This window comes from Podarcis muralis, chromosome 1 (assembly GCF_964188315.1).
Source record: "Podarcis muralis chromosome 1, rPodMur119.hap1.1, whole genome shotgun sequence".
NCBI lineage: Eukaryota > Metazoa > Chordata > Lepidosauria > Squamata > Lacertidae > Podarcis > Podarcis muralis.
The window spans coordinates 60731688-60749905 of record NC_135655.1 but is presented as its reverse complement, the minus strand read 5'-3'; the positions used below and the strand labels follow the sequence as shown (position 1 = coordinate 60749905).

The 18218-nt window shown below is 40.7% G+C and overlaps 1 protein-coding gene across 6 annotated transcripts in view; it reads right to left on the bottom strand.

The window, feature by feature from the left end:
- Positions 1-11319: 11319 nt before the first annotated feature.
- ANO5 (anoctamin 5) overlaps positions 11320-18218 on the bottom strand; it is a 65879-nt gene continuing 58980 nt past the window's right edge. For all 6 annotated transcript variants that reach the window (XM_028729094.2, XM_028729114.2, XM_028729122.2 and 3 more), the window contains 3 exons: positions 16564-16745; positions 14543-14648; positions 11320-13845 (listed from right to left, as the gene is read on the bottom strand). In XM_028729094.2, coding sequence (XP_028584927.2) covers positions 13621-13845; positions 14543-14648; positions 16564-16745 — 513 coding nt within the window. In that variant the 3' untranslated portion in view covers positions 11320-13620. The remainder of the gene's footprint in view (positions 13846-14542; positions 14649-16563; positions 16746-18218) is intronic.

The window sequence follows — 18218 nt, the reverse complement described above, 5'->3', positions numbered from 1 at the left end:
AGGAGTCCCACTGAAAGTGAAATACATAGACTGCAAAGAAATATACTGTGGTCTCCCAAATACATCTTCAGCACATAGTCCCAATCTCTCTCTCTTAGTCGCTATTACAGGGATACTGACTTCCACTAGTTACTGAATATTCAAGTTCCTGTGTCTGATTACGTAATTCTTCCCTTGCTGACATGGAACACTGCTGGCCTGAATGTCACAAGATGTCAGCTGCGTCCCATTGCTGACAGAGGGGGAGAGCTTGGAGAGACAGGAGGAGGTAATTAGGCAGGAATGCGGAACAAGGGAGGAGCAGCCAAGTTGCAGTAGATGCCTGAGTTCTGAGAACAAGGGGAAGGAAGGGGGGAGGTTCCAGGGAGAAGACACAGACTGACAGTTTAAGCTTGGACTCAGAGGGAGGGCCACCGAAAATAGCCTATCTCAAGACGCGTAGGCTCGCAAGAATTAATGAGAGGCATGAACAGGAAAGGAAGTGTAAGTGGGGCTTTTAAAAGTGGGAAGAGGAAGGGGCGGAACTCAGACTCGGCAACAGCTAATTTGGAAGCAGAAGCTGAGTGACTGAGCTCCAGAGTGATTTGTGTGTTTTGAGCAATAAACCTAAGTTAATTGCTGCCGGAGTTGCCTCGCTTCTGTGGGAGAGACCCAACCATTACACAAAGAACTACATCACTTTTGGTTTGCTTTCCCTCTTCCCCTGCTTTTTCACATTGCCCATGAACATATCTCGTCATAGTGGCATCACAGGGGGACCAGCGTGCGCTAATGGTTTTTGCAAAAGGGGAACTTGTGTAAGGTGGAACACCGAGACCAAAAGTGGGTGTTTTGTTTGAAAAGCATGACGGCTTTTAATAATTTCCAAGTGATGTTGGCAGACTAGGTTGTGTCCACATAGGATAACAAATCTGCTGTTTTACTCATGAACGGGCAACAACAAAACATGTGCCTCTGAAAGAATATATTGTGCAGTGAGGGAAAGCACACAGTACCAGTTTCCTTGTTCTATTGAAAGTTCCAACAAGTGGGGTGTTTTGTTTTGTTTTAATTCAGTTGCATGACAGCTGCCTGCCTACACAGCTGAACTAAATGAGGTGAAAGGAATTAGTGATTTCCACCACTCCTCCACATGCATGTTCATTTCATGGAAATTTGTGATACACAGTTCTCCATGCCATGCTTGATACAGTGCGGTAAATAATAAAAAATCCTTTTGCCTTATGGGTTGTTTAGGATAAATGCCTTTGTGCCTGTGCATGATGCAACCAAAAATTATAACTCTGTATTGAGTCCTCTCTCCCACCCCCCACAATCAATGGTACTGGTAAGTAATGGGACTTAATAGTCCTATATCCCCATTTGTGTGTGTGTGTGTGTGTGTGTGTGTGTGTGTGTGCATGTAATTTTTATTAAATCTTCTATTTTACAATTTAAAATATCCATTAAACAACCTTAAAATGTCAGTGACTTCCCTTCTTCTCTTTCCATGGTTCAGTTTGCATATCATAAATCCCTGCATATTTTACATAAACTAAACTATTCAGTATTCCATGAATACGTATATCAAAACTTGTTTACACTGTTGAATTTATCTTAAAGCTCCAAACGTTTTCAAGTGAAGAGTTTGCTCCCATATATACATTTCCCAATCGTCTTTAAACGTATGTTCTTCTTGTTCTCTTATTCTATATGTTAGATCAGCAAACTGCACATATTCCATCAGTTTAAACTGCCATTTTTCTTTAGTTGGGACCTCGCTCGTTTTCCATTTTGGGGCTAACAAAACATGGGCCACAGTACAGTGGTACATCGGGTTACATATGCTTCAGGTTACAGACTCCGCTAACCCATAAATAGCCTTTTTTGACACATTGGAATTTCCATCTGAATTATCCTCAACAAAAAGGACAAAAAGGCAAGTACTTTTCAACATTTTTTTCAATTCATTATAAATTATTTCCCAATACTCTTTTACCCTTTTACCCACCCACCACATATGAAAGAACGTACCCTCAACCTCATTGCATCTCCAACACTTATCTGATTCAGTCTTATACATCTTAGCAAGTCTAAAGGTAAAGGGACCCCTGACCATTAAGTCCAGTCATGGCCGACTCTGGGGTTGCGGCACTCATCTCACTTTATTGGCCGAGGGAGCCGGCGTACAGCTTCCGGGTCATGTGGCCAGCATGACTAAGCCGCTTCTGGTGAACCTCAGAGTTAAATACCATCTGTAAATCATTTTCAAATAATTCTCCTTCAAAGAATAACATGCTGTAAACTTCAGATCGTTCAGTTCCCTTCCCCCCTTTAAATAATGATGTGCATTACTTCATTTACTTCAAAATGTGGTAGGACAGCCTTGCTGCATTTAGGGGCCCTCCTGCTCATGCTCCTGAGAGGAGCCCTGGCCATCTGCCCCAAAGTCCTGCCCTGACAAGAAAGGCCTTCTTCACACAGCATGTAAACTATGGAATTTTCTCCAACAAGAAGTAGCGGTGGCCAACAGCTTGGAGGGCTTCAAAATAAGTGTAGACAAATTCATGGAGGATAAGGCTATCAATGGTCATGTTCTATCTCGCCTATCAGAGGCCGTATGATTTTGAGTGCCAGTTGCTAGGACTCACAACCGGGGAGTGTTTTTCAGAGCTCAGGTCCTGCTTGCAGGCTTCTCAGAAACCATCTGTTTGGCCATTGCAAGAAAAGATGCAAATCTGGTTCTTTATCCACTATGTCACCTTCTTACTCGCCTTGACCCAATGGCGCTGACTCTATTTAGAGTCAGATGCCATATCTTCCACTACAATTTTATTTCGACCACTATCCCTATACTTATCATGGCCTTCCTCAAAGGCTTCTGAGCTCGGTGATATTGAGAAATTGCCATCCGAGATCCCCATAGCTCGTTGTTCCTGAAGCTTTCTGAGGGCCAAACTGTCAATGTCCCCCCCCCCCCGCCCTGAAATCTAGGCATGTGGAGCTACAAATCAACTAAGACCAGCAAGGTGGAGGGTAAAGGTAAAGGGACCCCTGACCATTAGGTCCAGTTGTGACCGACTCTGGGGTTGCGGCGCTCATCTCGCTTTATTGGCCGAGGGAGCCGGCATACAGCTTCCGGGTCATGTGGCCAGCATGACAAAGCCGCTTCTGGCGAACCACAGCAGCGCACAGAAACACTGTTTACCTTCCCACCAGAGTGGTACCTATTTATCTACTTGCACTTTGACGTGCTTTCGAACTGCTAGGTTGGCAGGAGCAGGGACCGAGCAATGGGAGCTCACCCCGTCACGGGGATTTGAACTGCCAACCTTCTGATTGGCAAGTCCTAGGCTCTGTGGTTTAACCCACAGCGCCACCTGCATCCCTAAGGTGGAGGGTGGGAGGTTACAAATCAACTAAGAGCAGTAACTTTCCCCTTGGACTACCTTTCCAATCAAAATCACTCCTCCAAATGTTCTCCTGCCTATTGACCAAATAAAACATTTGGCAGTGCCAGTTCTAAATTTTGGGGGTCCTTGGGTAAATGATCTCAGTGGGCCTCCCTTTCTGAGGGGGCTCATTGCCTCCTCCTCCTCCTCATTGTTGCCATTGTTTATTCACTTGTTTTTTTGCTCCATCACATCAGAGAGAAAGAGAGATGGGGGACAAGGTCTGCAGTGAACAGGTAAGAACTGCAAGGAAGAACAGCAGTACAGCAGGAGGCTCCATGAATTTTAGGCATAGGTCAGCAGCACAAACAGTAAATCACTTGAGGCCAGTGAAGTAAAATCTTTATTCCAGGAAACAAACCACAGTTCTGCTTCTTTCTCAGCTATGTGAAGACTATGGACATGGTCCCATGAAACAAACCATATGTGATGCTCTTAATGCTTTCAAAAATCAGCCACTTTGGAAAAATAAAACCTCTTGGAAAAATAAAAATAAAACAGTGAGACCACAAGGTAGTTTGTGTTCCCATGAGAATTTCCAGCTGAAAATCACCTTTCCCTGGCTGCTATTGGCTTCAAATCTGCTTGCTGCAGTAAACTGCAGATTTGAGGGCAAAGTGCAGCATATGCTCAGGTTTTATCTTTCACATCTGGAAATAAATCCATCTGTTGCTTCCAGTGGGCTTGATCCTGGAAAAAATAGCTGAGTATTATTAAGCAGATTTTTAAAAATGTGAAGGACATACCCCAAGATCCGCCCCCCGCTGTAAACACACACCTGCCCATTTTTATAACACTGAAAGGTTTACATAGCACAGGAATACTATGTTCATTGTTCTTATTCTCTGATCTTCTTAGCTAATGCTATACACAGAGAGCCTGCAATGCAGATAGCAACACTTGAAACCAACACTGGGTAGCTAAAGCACTACAGTGTTTATTGATCTTTTCCCTAATGGGCCAATATCAAATGTTTATTCAAAGGCTACTGATAAAAGCCTAAAACGGTGGAAACACAGCACAGGGCTATCTCTTGTTCATCATGTTTTCCTTGTTAATGCTACCCTAATGGGGTACTCTTAATTCATTTCCAACAGAACTGCGTAAAAACAGTCAGTTCTTATTTAAAGACTATCCTCCCAGAACATTCTCCCTGCTTGGTGTAGCTCAGCACAGCAGAGTGATTCATCGGCAAAGGCTAATGCAATGAGAGCTAAGTGGGAATTTATTTTTTTAAAGAAAAAAATCTTATTTTGAGGATGTTTAACCCAAGGCTCTGTTGCCAATAGCAAGGGGTATATGGCTGTACTCTATCCATTTAGAAAAGGCCATAATGGCAGAGTTCTAGGGATCTCACAATATTACAGTGGTGCTTCGGGTTACAGATGCTTCAGGTTACAGACTCCACTAACCCAGAAATAGTACCTCGGGTTAAGAACTTTGCTTCAGGATGAGAACAGAAATCATGCGGAGCAGGGGGAGGCCCCATTAGCTAAAGTGGTACCTCAGGTTAAGAACAGTTTCAGGTTATGGAAAGAATTAAGTACGTAACCAGAGGTACCACTGTGCTGCTAGGTACTCAAAATACCGTAAGCCAAACATACCCAACTATTTAGTGAAGAAATGCTTTATGAGCTTGTTAATTTTTATAAGAGACAGTAACCTTGCTTTGAAAAAAGGTGCAATACTTCTAGAGACATGAACCAGAGAAGTGCTTCTTGGAATTTTACTCATTGCACGGGGATTAAGTAGCAACAAGAGATCCTTCAGGGACCTGATGCTGTTCTTTCTTAGTCAGACTTCCATCTGTCTCTCACCCTCTTTCTCATGTACACACATAACCAGCAGCACTCATATGTGGAAGTAGTAAGCACTAGAGGTGTGTAGCAGACTCAGATAGATCCCAAAGTCAAAACTCGGTGCTTTGGAGAGGTTCTTTGGAGGGATCAGAGGTACCCTGAACCAAAGAGGTGATTGCCACTCAGTGCCTCATGCCACCTCAGTGATAGACTTTAGAAAAATGCTGTAGACACCTGTCTGCTGTAAGCTAAATGGGTTGGGATACAGAAGAGAAAACGCTAGAGTGCAGAGAGGGTGGAACTTTGTTGTGACTGACATGCTGAGGTTTTAATCATAGGGTTTTATTTTACCCAAACTCTCCAGCATCAGTATTTTGGGGGAGGAATGTTTAAGGAAATCAATAGTCTTTGTTTCAAGTGCTTCTTGCTCTTTCTCAAGTTCTGTCTCGGAGGACCAGGAACATTATTAAAGGTGTGGTGGTGGTGCAGTTAGGTTTGCTGCAGCTGTATACAGCAAACACATTCAGAGCAGCATTCCTGAGCACTCAGAGGGCATGTGCCGAGGGACAGTGGCCGATAGGGCTTTCTAGAGTTAAGAATCCTTTGTGGGCAACTGTGAAGTCCCTTGAAGAAAAACACCATATAAGACTTCCTGAACTCCCCTGTGATGGCAAGACAATTCAAATGCCTTACCTATTCCTAGGAGAAGTCATCACCATTCTTTATCATGGATGAGGTAAGTTGTGACAGACAGCCTCTGGGATTCCGGAAAAGAACAGTGGGAGCGAACAGGTAACAAGCATATATGCATTAAGATACCTATGATCTTGTTTTGTTTTCTAATTCTTATTTGTGGAATCTGCCAGTATACAGTGATAAAGTTTATGACAGAAATGAAACCAGGAAATGAAAATGTGAAAATTCCTGATTACAGACATTCTACAATGAACCTTGCTTGTAAAGGCAATAAAATGAAATACAACATAGAGATAATCTGGTCCAGGAATTGCATATTAAAGAATAAAAACAGAATCAACCTCTGCACCATATAAAATTCAGTGTTTTGCTGTAAATGTGATTTGCAGTTCTCGTTAAGCACAACGTACTTAATCTCTTTCTCTAATTGAAGGACCATTACTTTAATTCATCTAATATTGATTCAACATCTTTTAAACTACATCAACTTCACCTACAGGTCCTGTATAAGTCTTTGATTGAATTTCATTAGCATATATTTAAAGTAACATCCATGTTGTGCAATTCATTTAGATCATTTTTTTATACTCCTTGAATCATGGGCAAATGGAAGGCTTAAAAAAAAAAGCTTGCCTTGATGATCTTAACAATAAATTGAAATCCACACAGGCCTAATACTACTTTCTTTGTAGGTTTTCAGCCCTTAAAGTGCTACATTGTTGATTTCTGTTCTTTTTCTGATGCATATAGATTCTGAAATACTAGAACAGCATCTGCCATTTCTCAAAGGCACTACAGGTAAGCTGCAAGTGGCAATTTCCCTTCCAGCTCACTCTGCCTTTTATTCCAGACACAAGACTGTCATTCAGTTATGGTTCCTCAGTAGAACAGAGTGTCCTTTCTCCATTTTCCTTCCTTGTTCTCTCTGGCATTAACGGATTTTCCCTGCTCTTTAATGGAAGGTGATGCTGGAGAGAACAATGAAAGAAAACCACCTGAATACACTGTGATGTGGTAACCCTGTGCTACCACAAGTAGCAGTAAGGCAATTTGATGTTATGAAGGTGAACTGCAGAGGCCACAATGCCTGTATTATAGGGCAAGGTTTGGGATGGAAGGGGAATATCTGGGCATGGTGCCCATAGTAGGCTTTGGGAAAGGAGGTGAGGGAAACTTATTTCCTACATGGTGCTGTAAATATATTAATTGGCATAACATATAGAGAAGTCAATTGTCAGCCTTTATACAGCTTTGGTTCCTGTATAGGACACACTTCTTTCCTTTGATGAAGACAGTTTCCCCATTTCTGGACTGGTGTGGAATTCAGTTTCATCTACCCTTTGAGACAAGGCATTGCAGTGCCTAACTTCTGTCTCCCAACATTCCAATCCCCACAGCAGTAAAAATGGTCTTGCATGCAACACAGCCCCATAGGGTAAACTACACAGAACTATGGATGTAAACAAAACCTTTTATTAACAGTCAACTTTTCACAGAATCAGTTGAATACATGTAACAATGTATTTACAAAACAAGCAACACACTATTTGCAGACACCTTTTAAACACCATCATCAATTAGCTGATTTTTTTTAAAGATCCCAGTATTGCACATATCAGCTTGATGATCAACAGTCTAACCATAGATATCAGTTTATGAGACACAATTTGAATAAGCTTAGACTACCAGGCAAACATCCCAGATCCCCAAATTTAGCTTAAAATTGGCAACATCAACAAATTGCACTGAAAGCCCAATAAAAACCATCTAGTAAAGGTTCACTTAGAACAGACTAATTCTTTGTAATAAGCAAAGTAGGGGGGGGGGGGTCCCTGATCACAGTCAACCACCAGCACTGAAAATCCTCTCATCACAAACAATAAGAGTGAAAGGATGTGGTACTCTTCATTCATGACTTGTTATGGGAGGCATGCTGATATGCCTATTGCACTACCAGAGCCTTGCTGGGTAAAAAAACAGAGTTAGGTCTCTGCTCTGCTAAGTTAAGGTTGGTATGTATTATAGCATAACTGACTGCTTGATTCAGTGTTTGCAGATGTGTCTGTTTGGAATGGGACCATTGTCCACAAAAGGATACTGCATTAAGCAGAACACTCTCTACAAAGTTGTGGTTAGTGATTTGGAACTGTACTGCGTAAGACAAAAATGAAGCAAGTTCAATACCAATTACTTGTTTAGGAGTGTGGGAGAACTGAATCTCAAATTTTTCACCTTTCTAACCTCCTCCGGAAAGCACCAACTATTCAGAGGATGCAGGCAGGCCGATGCTCTTACACTCAAGCTTGAATTCAACCCAGTGATATCTGGAGTGGGGCTCAAGGCTGCAATTCTGTATGCATTTCTTAAAAGAGAGATTTTTTTTATTGAAATCAAAGGGACTTACAGAACTGCACAGCACAGAATCGGGAAAGAAACTTGAATATTTGTTGTCACAAGAAAATTTAAAGCAATTTTTAAAATCACAACTTCTACTTTAAAAGCAAAAATAAAAGTTTGTAGTCCTTAAAGGCATCACAGGACATTTATATACCATGATTCAGTATGCATAAACCAACAATTTACAAATATGATCATTGGATTCATCCACCAGTATACACAAGACGGCATATAATCCATATGCAACAGAAGACTAGCGCTCACACAATGATAAGACAGGGATACGGAAAAGTTTTTTTTAAAAAAATTACACAGGTAAGCAGATGCACAATACATGATGCACAATTCAAAAACTCTAAGACAGGAGTGTTATGCACAATTCAAAAACTCAGACGGGGTATTGCTAGACCACTTACAGTTCTCTGTCAGAAGCAGGGGCATATAGGCAAACATGCACAACACCATTCCTTAGTAAGTGTTGTTACAAGGCACAAGGGTCCAGTGCTTGCATATGAATTAACTGAAAATATAACACCGCAGCAGTACTTGGTAACTTGGCTCTTTCAGTGGACTAGTATAAAAGTATCTATTGAAAAGGTTGCTAGAAAGCACTGCTGCCACCCAGACAACAACTGATATAATTCTCCTTGAGTGAGAGCTCAGTTTGTACAAGTTTAACAAACTGTGACTCAAAATGTATCATGCATGGGCACTTAAAGCTGCAGTCCTGTGCATATTTTTAAGAATAAGTCCCACTGAGCCAAATGAGGTTTCCTTACAGATTGAGCTAAGCACAAAAAGGCTTTATCTACATATTTTTGCCATAGCCTAGAAATTAAAATGTCTGGAATTTAATCCAAGAATACTAAAACAATACTTGGAATTGGTTAAAAGGGAATTACATATAAATACAGAACAGAGGATGCCATCCCAATGTTCCAGATTTACAAATAAAACCTTCCATGGGTACAGTTGCCCACCAGGGGCTTAAAATATCTTGTGTTTTTGCTCCCTGCCAGGGACTACAAAATCATAGACTCAATGCAGTTGTAAAGATGGCTGGTCGCCTGTGTACCAGAAGTTGCCAGAAGTTCTGTTCTGTTGATATCCTTGCACACATTCAGGGCTTGCCCCACAGCCTCCTCAAATGACAGGTCAGAGTTACATAAGTAAACATGCCACTTCTTAAAAATTTAACCCCTCTCATTGCTCTGGCTGCAATAATTATGGGTAGAATGCATAATAACAGCAGACAAAGCTGTTTGTGCAATCTTCATCTCAACTGGACTTGACAAAACGCAACCCAAGGTACTGTGCAACTACAGCCACTTATTTTATTTACATCTGTGCCAAGTCACTCTACAGCTGAGTGTTCATTTTTTTAAAAAAATATTGATTCTACACAATTTAAAATAACTAGTGTGGCAAGCTAAAAAAACACACATTTAATTTGTTAATACATTTAAGTTTGACACGGATGGCATTTTTTGTCAAGCAGAACTGTGATTTGTTGGACTTGATTTGCACTGTTTGCTGCCTGTTTCACAACCACTGCAGTTCATTATATACTAACACAAACATATTTTAAATAAGAAACTATCACAAATCCCCCATTTATATTTACAAGAACACTTATAAATAAGCAGCAGAGTGTTTATGCTCAAACGATGAGAAAGTGTTTTTGGCTAAATATGTAGATTTTTTTTGGTGACTGCAATGTATCTTTGGCATATCTAATATACACTATATAATATTATTTGTCTTAACTGTGCATCACTTCGGGGGGGGGGGGGGTGACAGTATCTTAGCAGACTGAGCACATCACAAATAGAAAGAAACCAAAATTGTAAGCCAGACCGTTTCAAGATGTCAGAAAGGTTTTGATTCAAAATTTGAGGAGGGTGCTAAATTCAGTCTGGTGCTGAATACTTTTTGTCACACTGCTCCCCAAACTCTCTTCAAAACCCCATAGGTTATGCACAGGCCCTTATAATATATGCACAAAGCAGAGCATGGGTAGTAGGGCAATGGTGACCGAAACCCTGTCTCTGAGCATGGAAACCTTTGAAATTAGGTTCAATAAATAGAAATTGGGCTAACAACTTACATTCTTCAGACAGCACCCTTGGCACCTTGGTTTTTCCTGCAGACCTCTCTGCTGGAACAGCCCATTAAATATGGGGTGTGCATAGGCTCTAAGATTTGCTTTGTATCTGTGCATTTTTAAAACTTACATTCTGCTTCTAAGTCATTCTGTTTGCTTCAATCTGTTTCTTTCGGTTCAGAGCTGCTCTGTATAAAATGAAGCTGTGTGCTCCCCATTTACTATAATGGGGAATCTAAAATGAATCTAAAAACCTTCCTCCCACCTTTGGCCAAAATGGATGAAATTTACACGCCCAGGAGCTTCATCAGAGAGATTAAATCTGCCAAATTGCAGACAAAGAGGTCCAGGGACTTTTATTGTGGGAGAATTAAAGGACTTCACTTTCCTCCATAATGCTCTAATGGATGGGCGCAGGGAAATGGGAGTTTGTCTCTTTCTTACCATAAAACAATTAAGTGATAGCCAAGTGGTGCATATTCTTACCTGAACATTATTTTAACATTTGCAGCTTCACAACAGCCTTTCTTTCTGGCTGAGCAAAGAAGACAATTGAGGAGCAAAGTGGCTGCAAGTTCCTCTCTGGGGGTCTGCATAGTTTTGGCTTACTGTGTTATGCAAACCATGCTATTATAAATGCAAACATTGAATTATACAGCACAGAAAAGCAAAGAAACAGAGCAACAGAACCCCAGGAGAGGGCCCTATCTGATTTGGGGGAAGTTACTGATATCATGTGTCAATGAAAAAAGGAGGAAACCCCCAAACCCTGCAATTCTCATTGTTCTCTTCCTGGAGCCATTGCACACCCCTAGTATCTGCAGAACTTTCTTGTTTGTTACCCAATATCTATATAAGTTTCTTATTTGCTATAAGCACCATTCTTTTCTTGTTTTGTTTTTTCGAGACAGATACTATGAATCTAATCTGGGCATTTTGCCCATTAATCTAGCACTTTTCTTTGCCAAGGATATGAGTACTGTTCCTTCAATGATTGGGATCTTTTACCATAGTGTTTCAAAGTAGATAATTTTCTCTTTTGCCATAAGAAATGAAACCGAAGCACACAAACGTATAAAACAGCATAATCTTTAGCTCACATGCTAGACACAGCCTGGGATACTTGTTCCAATACTTAACAGTCAAGCATAAGCTTCAAAGTGCAAGTACGTTATGTCCAACATGCTTCATGTTTAGTGAATTCAGAATTCAGCAAGTGTTTCTTTCTCAAGGTTCGTATTGCATTGAGCAAAACACCTTGGAAGTCTGCAAAACTTGCTCCTGACCAGCTACTAATGCACAAGACTGAGTTTGAAAGTTGATACTTTCATAATACCTGTGAATTCACTGATAAGATACATTATGCTACATAATTTACACTACTAGCATTTTCACATCTTTTTTTCCTTCACAAGTGCATGTAAATAAGGCACTATGCAGTGTGGGGCAAACTCGAGTATAAAAATGTAGCAAAACTTCAAAAATACTTGTAAGAACTTAAAATTATATAACAAAACACTGCCTGTAACACCTTCTAGTTAAGTCTACATGCACAGTTTACACTAAATAAACTTTATAAATTTGCAAAACTATCTCAAGACACACAAAAAAGGAACTGTTTCTCTTCTTAGCAACATTTAAAAAAACCATTATTTCTAAGCATTGCGGATTTGGCTACATTAATGTACATAACCTTTCATTCATTAAATATTATGAATAGATATTCTGTACAAACACAGAGATCTAGTATTAAGGCATATTCACAACAAATGGCTTTGTTTACAATTTATCCCTGTAGATAATTTACTCAGGGGTTTTGAAAACATGAAATCATTTTTAAAAATTTCAGAAATAATGACTTCAGATCCCAAATAATACTACTACAATCACAGGTAAAACTCCAGATTACCTCAGTGGTTCTGGTCTTGATAAAGTATATTTCCAATTCAATATCATACTAATTTTAGGAAGAATCTGGTCATCTTTCTAACCCTCACTAATCATGTAAGAATAGAAAATTATTTTATTTTATTTTATTTTAGGAACACTGAGGTGTAATTCCTTAAACTTCCCTTACTATTTTGGAGAAAATATGGCTGATGTAACTGTGGGTTTTAATTTTTGTTAGGTCACTATAGTTACTGAACTGTTAAATCTAAAATTATGTTATCTGTGCCTTAAAAATAACCTACAAAACAACCCACCTCAAAAGGTACCGAAAGGTACAGGTTTGTGCGGCAGAAATGCACACGTGATATGTGAAAGATTTTCCAAGTAATGTTCCAAAGTAATGCATGATCAAGGCCAATGTGTGAAAAGTACATGCTTTTGAATAGCCAATGCTACCTATCAGACAAATACAGATTAGTACTTCTCTAAGTAAGGCATCCAATTTAGTTTTTTGTTTGTCTGATGTTAGCATCTTACAGTAAAGGCTCCCCGAACATTTGTTTACTTGCTGCACTAAGCCCCTTCTGCCTTAACAAGGTTAACTATGACTAAGATATTGGCAGTTCAGATCCCAGTTTCCCCAATTCTGAGAACAGGCAAACAAAAATAGGATTGAACTATAGAGTCATAGGTTGGAAGGGGCCTTGAAGCTTGGTTAGTCCTACCAAGATGATGCATGAAATCCACAGCCACAGCATCCCCACCGGAGTCTGTGGAGTGCTTTAATATCACTTGAAGAGCATGATGAAAAGATACAGAATTCCGTTTAGGCTCTAGCACCATCAGTTTGCAGTACAACAACTGAAGGACAACACACCAAACTCTTGGCCTTATCAACTAATAATGATACTAATTAAATATAGGCTGGGTAAGGGAGGAACTTCCTGAGCCTCATTCAGGAGGCCATTGTCACACTTGGCAAGAACTGTGACTGCAAATGTGGAACAGAATGAGCTTTTCGCTATAACACACTTAAGACAATTCTAGTTATGAGAAACATACAGTCTTAGAAAGGCAAGGCATCTCAGCAGTGTCATGAGCAGATTCATTTTTCAAGGTTCCACAGCAGCAAAGGTACGTAGCTTGTTGATTGGCCAACAGGCAATCCATGTTGATTCTCTCCACTTGCTTCAGTAAAATTGTTAGAACCAAAAGAGAAGCTTTCACATGTATTGAGCTGCTCATCTCAGATTGGACAACCAATTTTCACAGGCTGGAATTTCACAGTCAGCTGTTCCTCAGGTTACATGACTTCTGATAACTCCACTCTCCCTTCGGTGGCAATGACTTCCTTTTCCATGCTGGCGGTGGTCCTGTTTTCACACAGCTTCTGCTTGAGTTTATTGAGTTCATACTCATGCAAGATTTTCTGAGTTAAGTACTTCTCACGCTTTATTTTGGCTTTCACCTCAGCTGGGACATCAGGAATCATCCAAGCCACAAAGAATTTGACAATGAAAACAACATGCTGCAAGGCAGGGGAACAATGCAAAAATAGGAGGATGTATGCAAAGAACTATGGAGGCAAGGCATTTCATCATACAGTTGTTATTCCGTCCTAAACATTTGCAATGCAGACTTTCTAGGCTTGAGGTCTGAGAAAGATGGTTTTACAAAGTGATGATATCTTCCTACACCAGGCTTCCTCAACCTCGGCCCTCCAGATGTTTTGAGACTACAATTTTCATCATCCCCGACCACTGGTCCTGCTAGCTAGGGATCATGGGAGTTGTAGGCCAAAAACACCTGGAGGGCCGAGGTTGAGGAAGCCTGTCCTACACCTTAAAGTTGCGGCTACAAAGAGGGGTTTTTTTTGGGGGGGGGGGGAATCAACAACATCATGCCATGCACACTAATTTCATCAGCTTGGGATGCATTTAGATAAATAGCACAAACTTTTGGGAGGCAAAACAACAGAGGGTTGTTTGCAGTAAAGCTTGAAAAATTCTGCAACTCTTTTATAATCTGCATATGTGCAAATGGTATTCAATTCTGGATTTTCGTTTGCAACTTGTAAATCCTTTGTGTTTTGTTGTTACCTTTCTTTTAAAGCTACAATTCCATGAATCACAACAAGATAATTTTTTTACCCTCATCAAAACTGCAGTAACTCTACACTGACACTCTACACTGAATCGATTACAAGAGGCAAGGGAACAACTTACCTCCATAATAATGATAAAAGCCATCTTGGCAGCCAGGATGTGCCAGAACTGCATTGTGTGTGCATATTTCCTCTCATGGTCTGGTGGATATCGATAGTCCCTGTACCTGTTGAATACAAACATGTAAAGGTGAAGGGCCACATTCAAAGGCAGACAGATTACAAGCTCAGTGGCATTTACATTCAAATACACCTGTCACTTAAGAAGCCTTTTGATCCTGATCTTAATGTTTTGCTTTATTTATTTCTTTTCAGGACATGGCTCTTGTAACTGGTTCAGTGTCCCTCGTTTGCTCATTCATAGCAAAAGCAAACTGTAGAGCACATGCTAGCAAAGCTTTCAGATATCATAAGGTGATGTTTGGATAGGTGGATCATGGAAGAGCATAAATCAGGGAACAGAAACATAAAACAAGACGTGATGTAGGAAAGTTGTTCAAACAAAGCACTAAAGCTTAAATGGTACAAACAGAAGCCTTGGGCTTTAATGGGAACATGTCCTACACTTCCTCCGTAGATTTCCATGGCTCATTTATAGCCAACAGGAAAAGTCCTCTTCACATGCAACTCACGCAAATGGATAGCACAGATATAAAGAGAGCTGCATGTGAGTCCTCCTGGCCCCCCTTGAGCAACACCTTCCATTGACAAAAAAGGCTCCCTCTTCCAGAAGGTATCTGTAAGGACATTGGGGGCCAGGAGGAATTACATGAGCTCCAGGGTAAAGCTAAATGTGTGGTCTTTTACAGCCATGATGCCCCTTTGCATGAGAAACATGCAAAGAAGGCTAATGCTAGAAATGATTCTGTAGGCACCTTGTAGTGAAAAACCACGTGGAATCTTGTGTGTTATAGTAGCCCCATTCCAAGAGGTGTACTCAACAGGGAATAGGGTTATCAGGAATGTCATAGAGGTAGCACTGGATAAAACAAAATGTTGAATCCATTCCTAGCCAATTACATATGAGTCTTCTTTTAAAGGAGACTGTAAAAAGTCTCCATGTGATACAACTCACCTTTCTCTGAACTCTGATATATGCATTTTATTTTAGGTCACCTCTCCAGGTGAGACAATCACAGAGCTACTATTGAAAACTGTAGTTCTGTGTTGTGGGCCCCCTCTTCCCCTAGTGACATGTTAGAGAAGCAGGTGACATTACATCATTTTATTTTTATTTTTAGCTTTTCCTGACCCACATAACATGTTACTGAGAAAGGTGGCAGGGGGGTTGCCAATATGGGGTTGCAGAGACACCATGATCAGCATCACATCTACTTCTAGAGTGAAATTACTTTAAATTTAAAAGTGAGAATAAGGCAATGAAAGGTTGTAGTCTTTGCACTTCCTTACTTCTGTCCTTTGGACTACATTTGTTCTTTTTTTCCTACTACCGTACTGGTAATATTGCCACAATTACATCTTGCCTTCAAGATGACATCAAATTACATTCCCTAAAACTCCTATAATAAAGCAAATGCTTTATTCTGATGGCTAAAGGGCCCCTCATTTCATCTTATAGAAGGCAACAGTAAGGAGAAGAATTTAATGATTAAGACCAATATAACTTATTTATTAGGGGACGCGGGTGGCGCTGTGGGTTAAAGCCTCAGCACCTAGGGCTTGCCGATCGAAAGGTCGGCGGTTCGAATCCCCGCGGCGGGGTGCGCTCCCGTCGTTTGGTCCCAGCGCCTGCCAACCTAGCAGTTCGAAAGCACCTTCGGGTGCAAGTAGATAAATAGGGACCGCTTACCAGCGGGAAGGTAAACGGCGTTCCGTGTGCTGCGCTGGCCCGCCAGATGCAGCTTTGTCACGCTGGCCACGTGACCCGAAGTGTCTTCGGACAGCGCTGGCCCCCGGCCTCTTGAGTGAGATGGGCGCACAACTCCAGAGTCTGTCAAGACTGGCCCGTACGGGCAGGGGTACCTTTACCCTTTTACCTTTACTTAACTTATTTATTACAGAAATCTACTGCAAAAAAAACACACACAAACGAACACGTAAAAGGGGTTAATTGCAACTAACCTGCAAGTGGAAAAGTTTTCTGGGTTTATGTCAGGCCTGTTTTTATCAGGAAAATCTGAGGTTTGAAATATGGAGAGACTGTCATTAATGTATCCAGACATGGGTGAAGAAGGATCCATAGAGTAGGCATAATAATATACCAATCGAGGGATCATATCGGATGTGAAGGCAACAATAAATGCCTGCAGGAAAGAAGTTGGATTATATGTAAAATGTTTAATTCACAAGAAATGCAAAGAAATGAACAATGTATCTACCTTTGAATACTAATCCACGCACAGAGTCAAAGGTCACCAGGTGACCTTAAGCCATTCTTTCTCAGCCTAAGCTACGTCACAAGAATGTTGTGAGGATATAGGAGAAGAAGAAAACCAGGTATGCCACTTCGAGCTCCATGGAAACAGGGATTGAAAAGTCTCTATTTATTGATATATGTAAGAACATAATAACAATAGTGATTTATTAGACAAAAACCCAACCTAGTCCAGCATCCCATTTCCCACAGTGGTCTATCAGATGGATATGTGAAGCCCACAAGTAAGACAAGAGCACTTGCCTGTTCCTATTCCACAGCACCTAGCATTCAAAGCCTCTGATGCTGAAGGAAACCTGGATGTACAACTAGTAAACTTAACTGGAACCATTATTGATCTGCCACTGCTCTATGATCCTCTGCCAAGGCTCTCTTCCATGTACCTCTTCCATCTGGAGTATGACAATACCTTCAGAGGAGAGGGCTTTCTTGGCAGTGGTTATAAAGCATCCTTCCCAAAGAGGAAGGTGCAATCATTTAAATGCCAGGCAATAGCACATTTTAATTGATTTAATTGAGCAATCATTTAATAGTTCATTTTAAAGCTTTCATCTGCTGCTTTTATCTTTGTTTTTGTATTTCATTACATTGATCTTTTATGTTTAGTGCTGCCCTGAAATCTAACCTGACAAAGCATGGTCCACAATGCAGGCACCACTATGGATGCTTTGCCATTCACACTTCTGCGAAGGTCAGGACGAAAACCAACAATTTATTCCACTAATTTTAATGGAACTAACTTTAGCTGAATTGGGGTCCTGTGCTTTACATATTATAATTTCCCTTAGAAAAAAAAGTGATTATGTTGGAGTGCACCAATTAGCAACTTCTTAGAGCTTCAGTTCCCAGGATCCCTGAAGTAAGACATGAGCTTTAAAACAATGTGTACTACCATACACCTTCCAATCGGCTTAAAATTTTTTACGTACACCCAAGCCTCAGCAAAATGCAGGACCAGCTGTATGGACTCTAATACAATAGCAATTCAAAGAGGCACAAAACAAGGATGCCCACTGTCCCCCTTCCTATTAATTTTGGCTCTGGAACCTCTAGCAAACCAAATCCGAGCAGCAACAGACATCAAGGGAGTGGAAATAAAAGACAGAACCTATAAATTAGGGCACTTTGCAGAAGACCTGATGGTCACAACACCAGACCCCATAAACATAGCAACCACCCTAACCAAAGAACTCGACACATTTGCAATGGTGTCGGGCCTACAATTAAACACTGCAAAATCTGAGGCCATGTGTTTCAACACCCCCTCATAGCCAAAAAGAATTCACCAACATCACCAAAATAAAATTCTGCTGAACCAAGTTCAGATACCTAGGGGTACAAA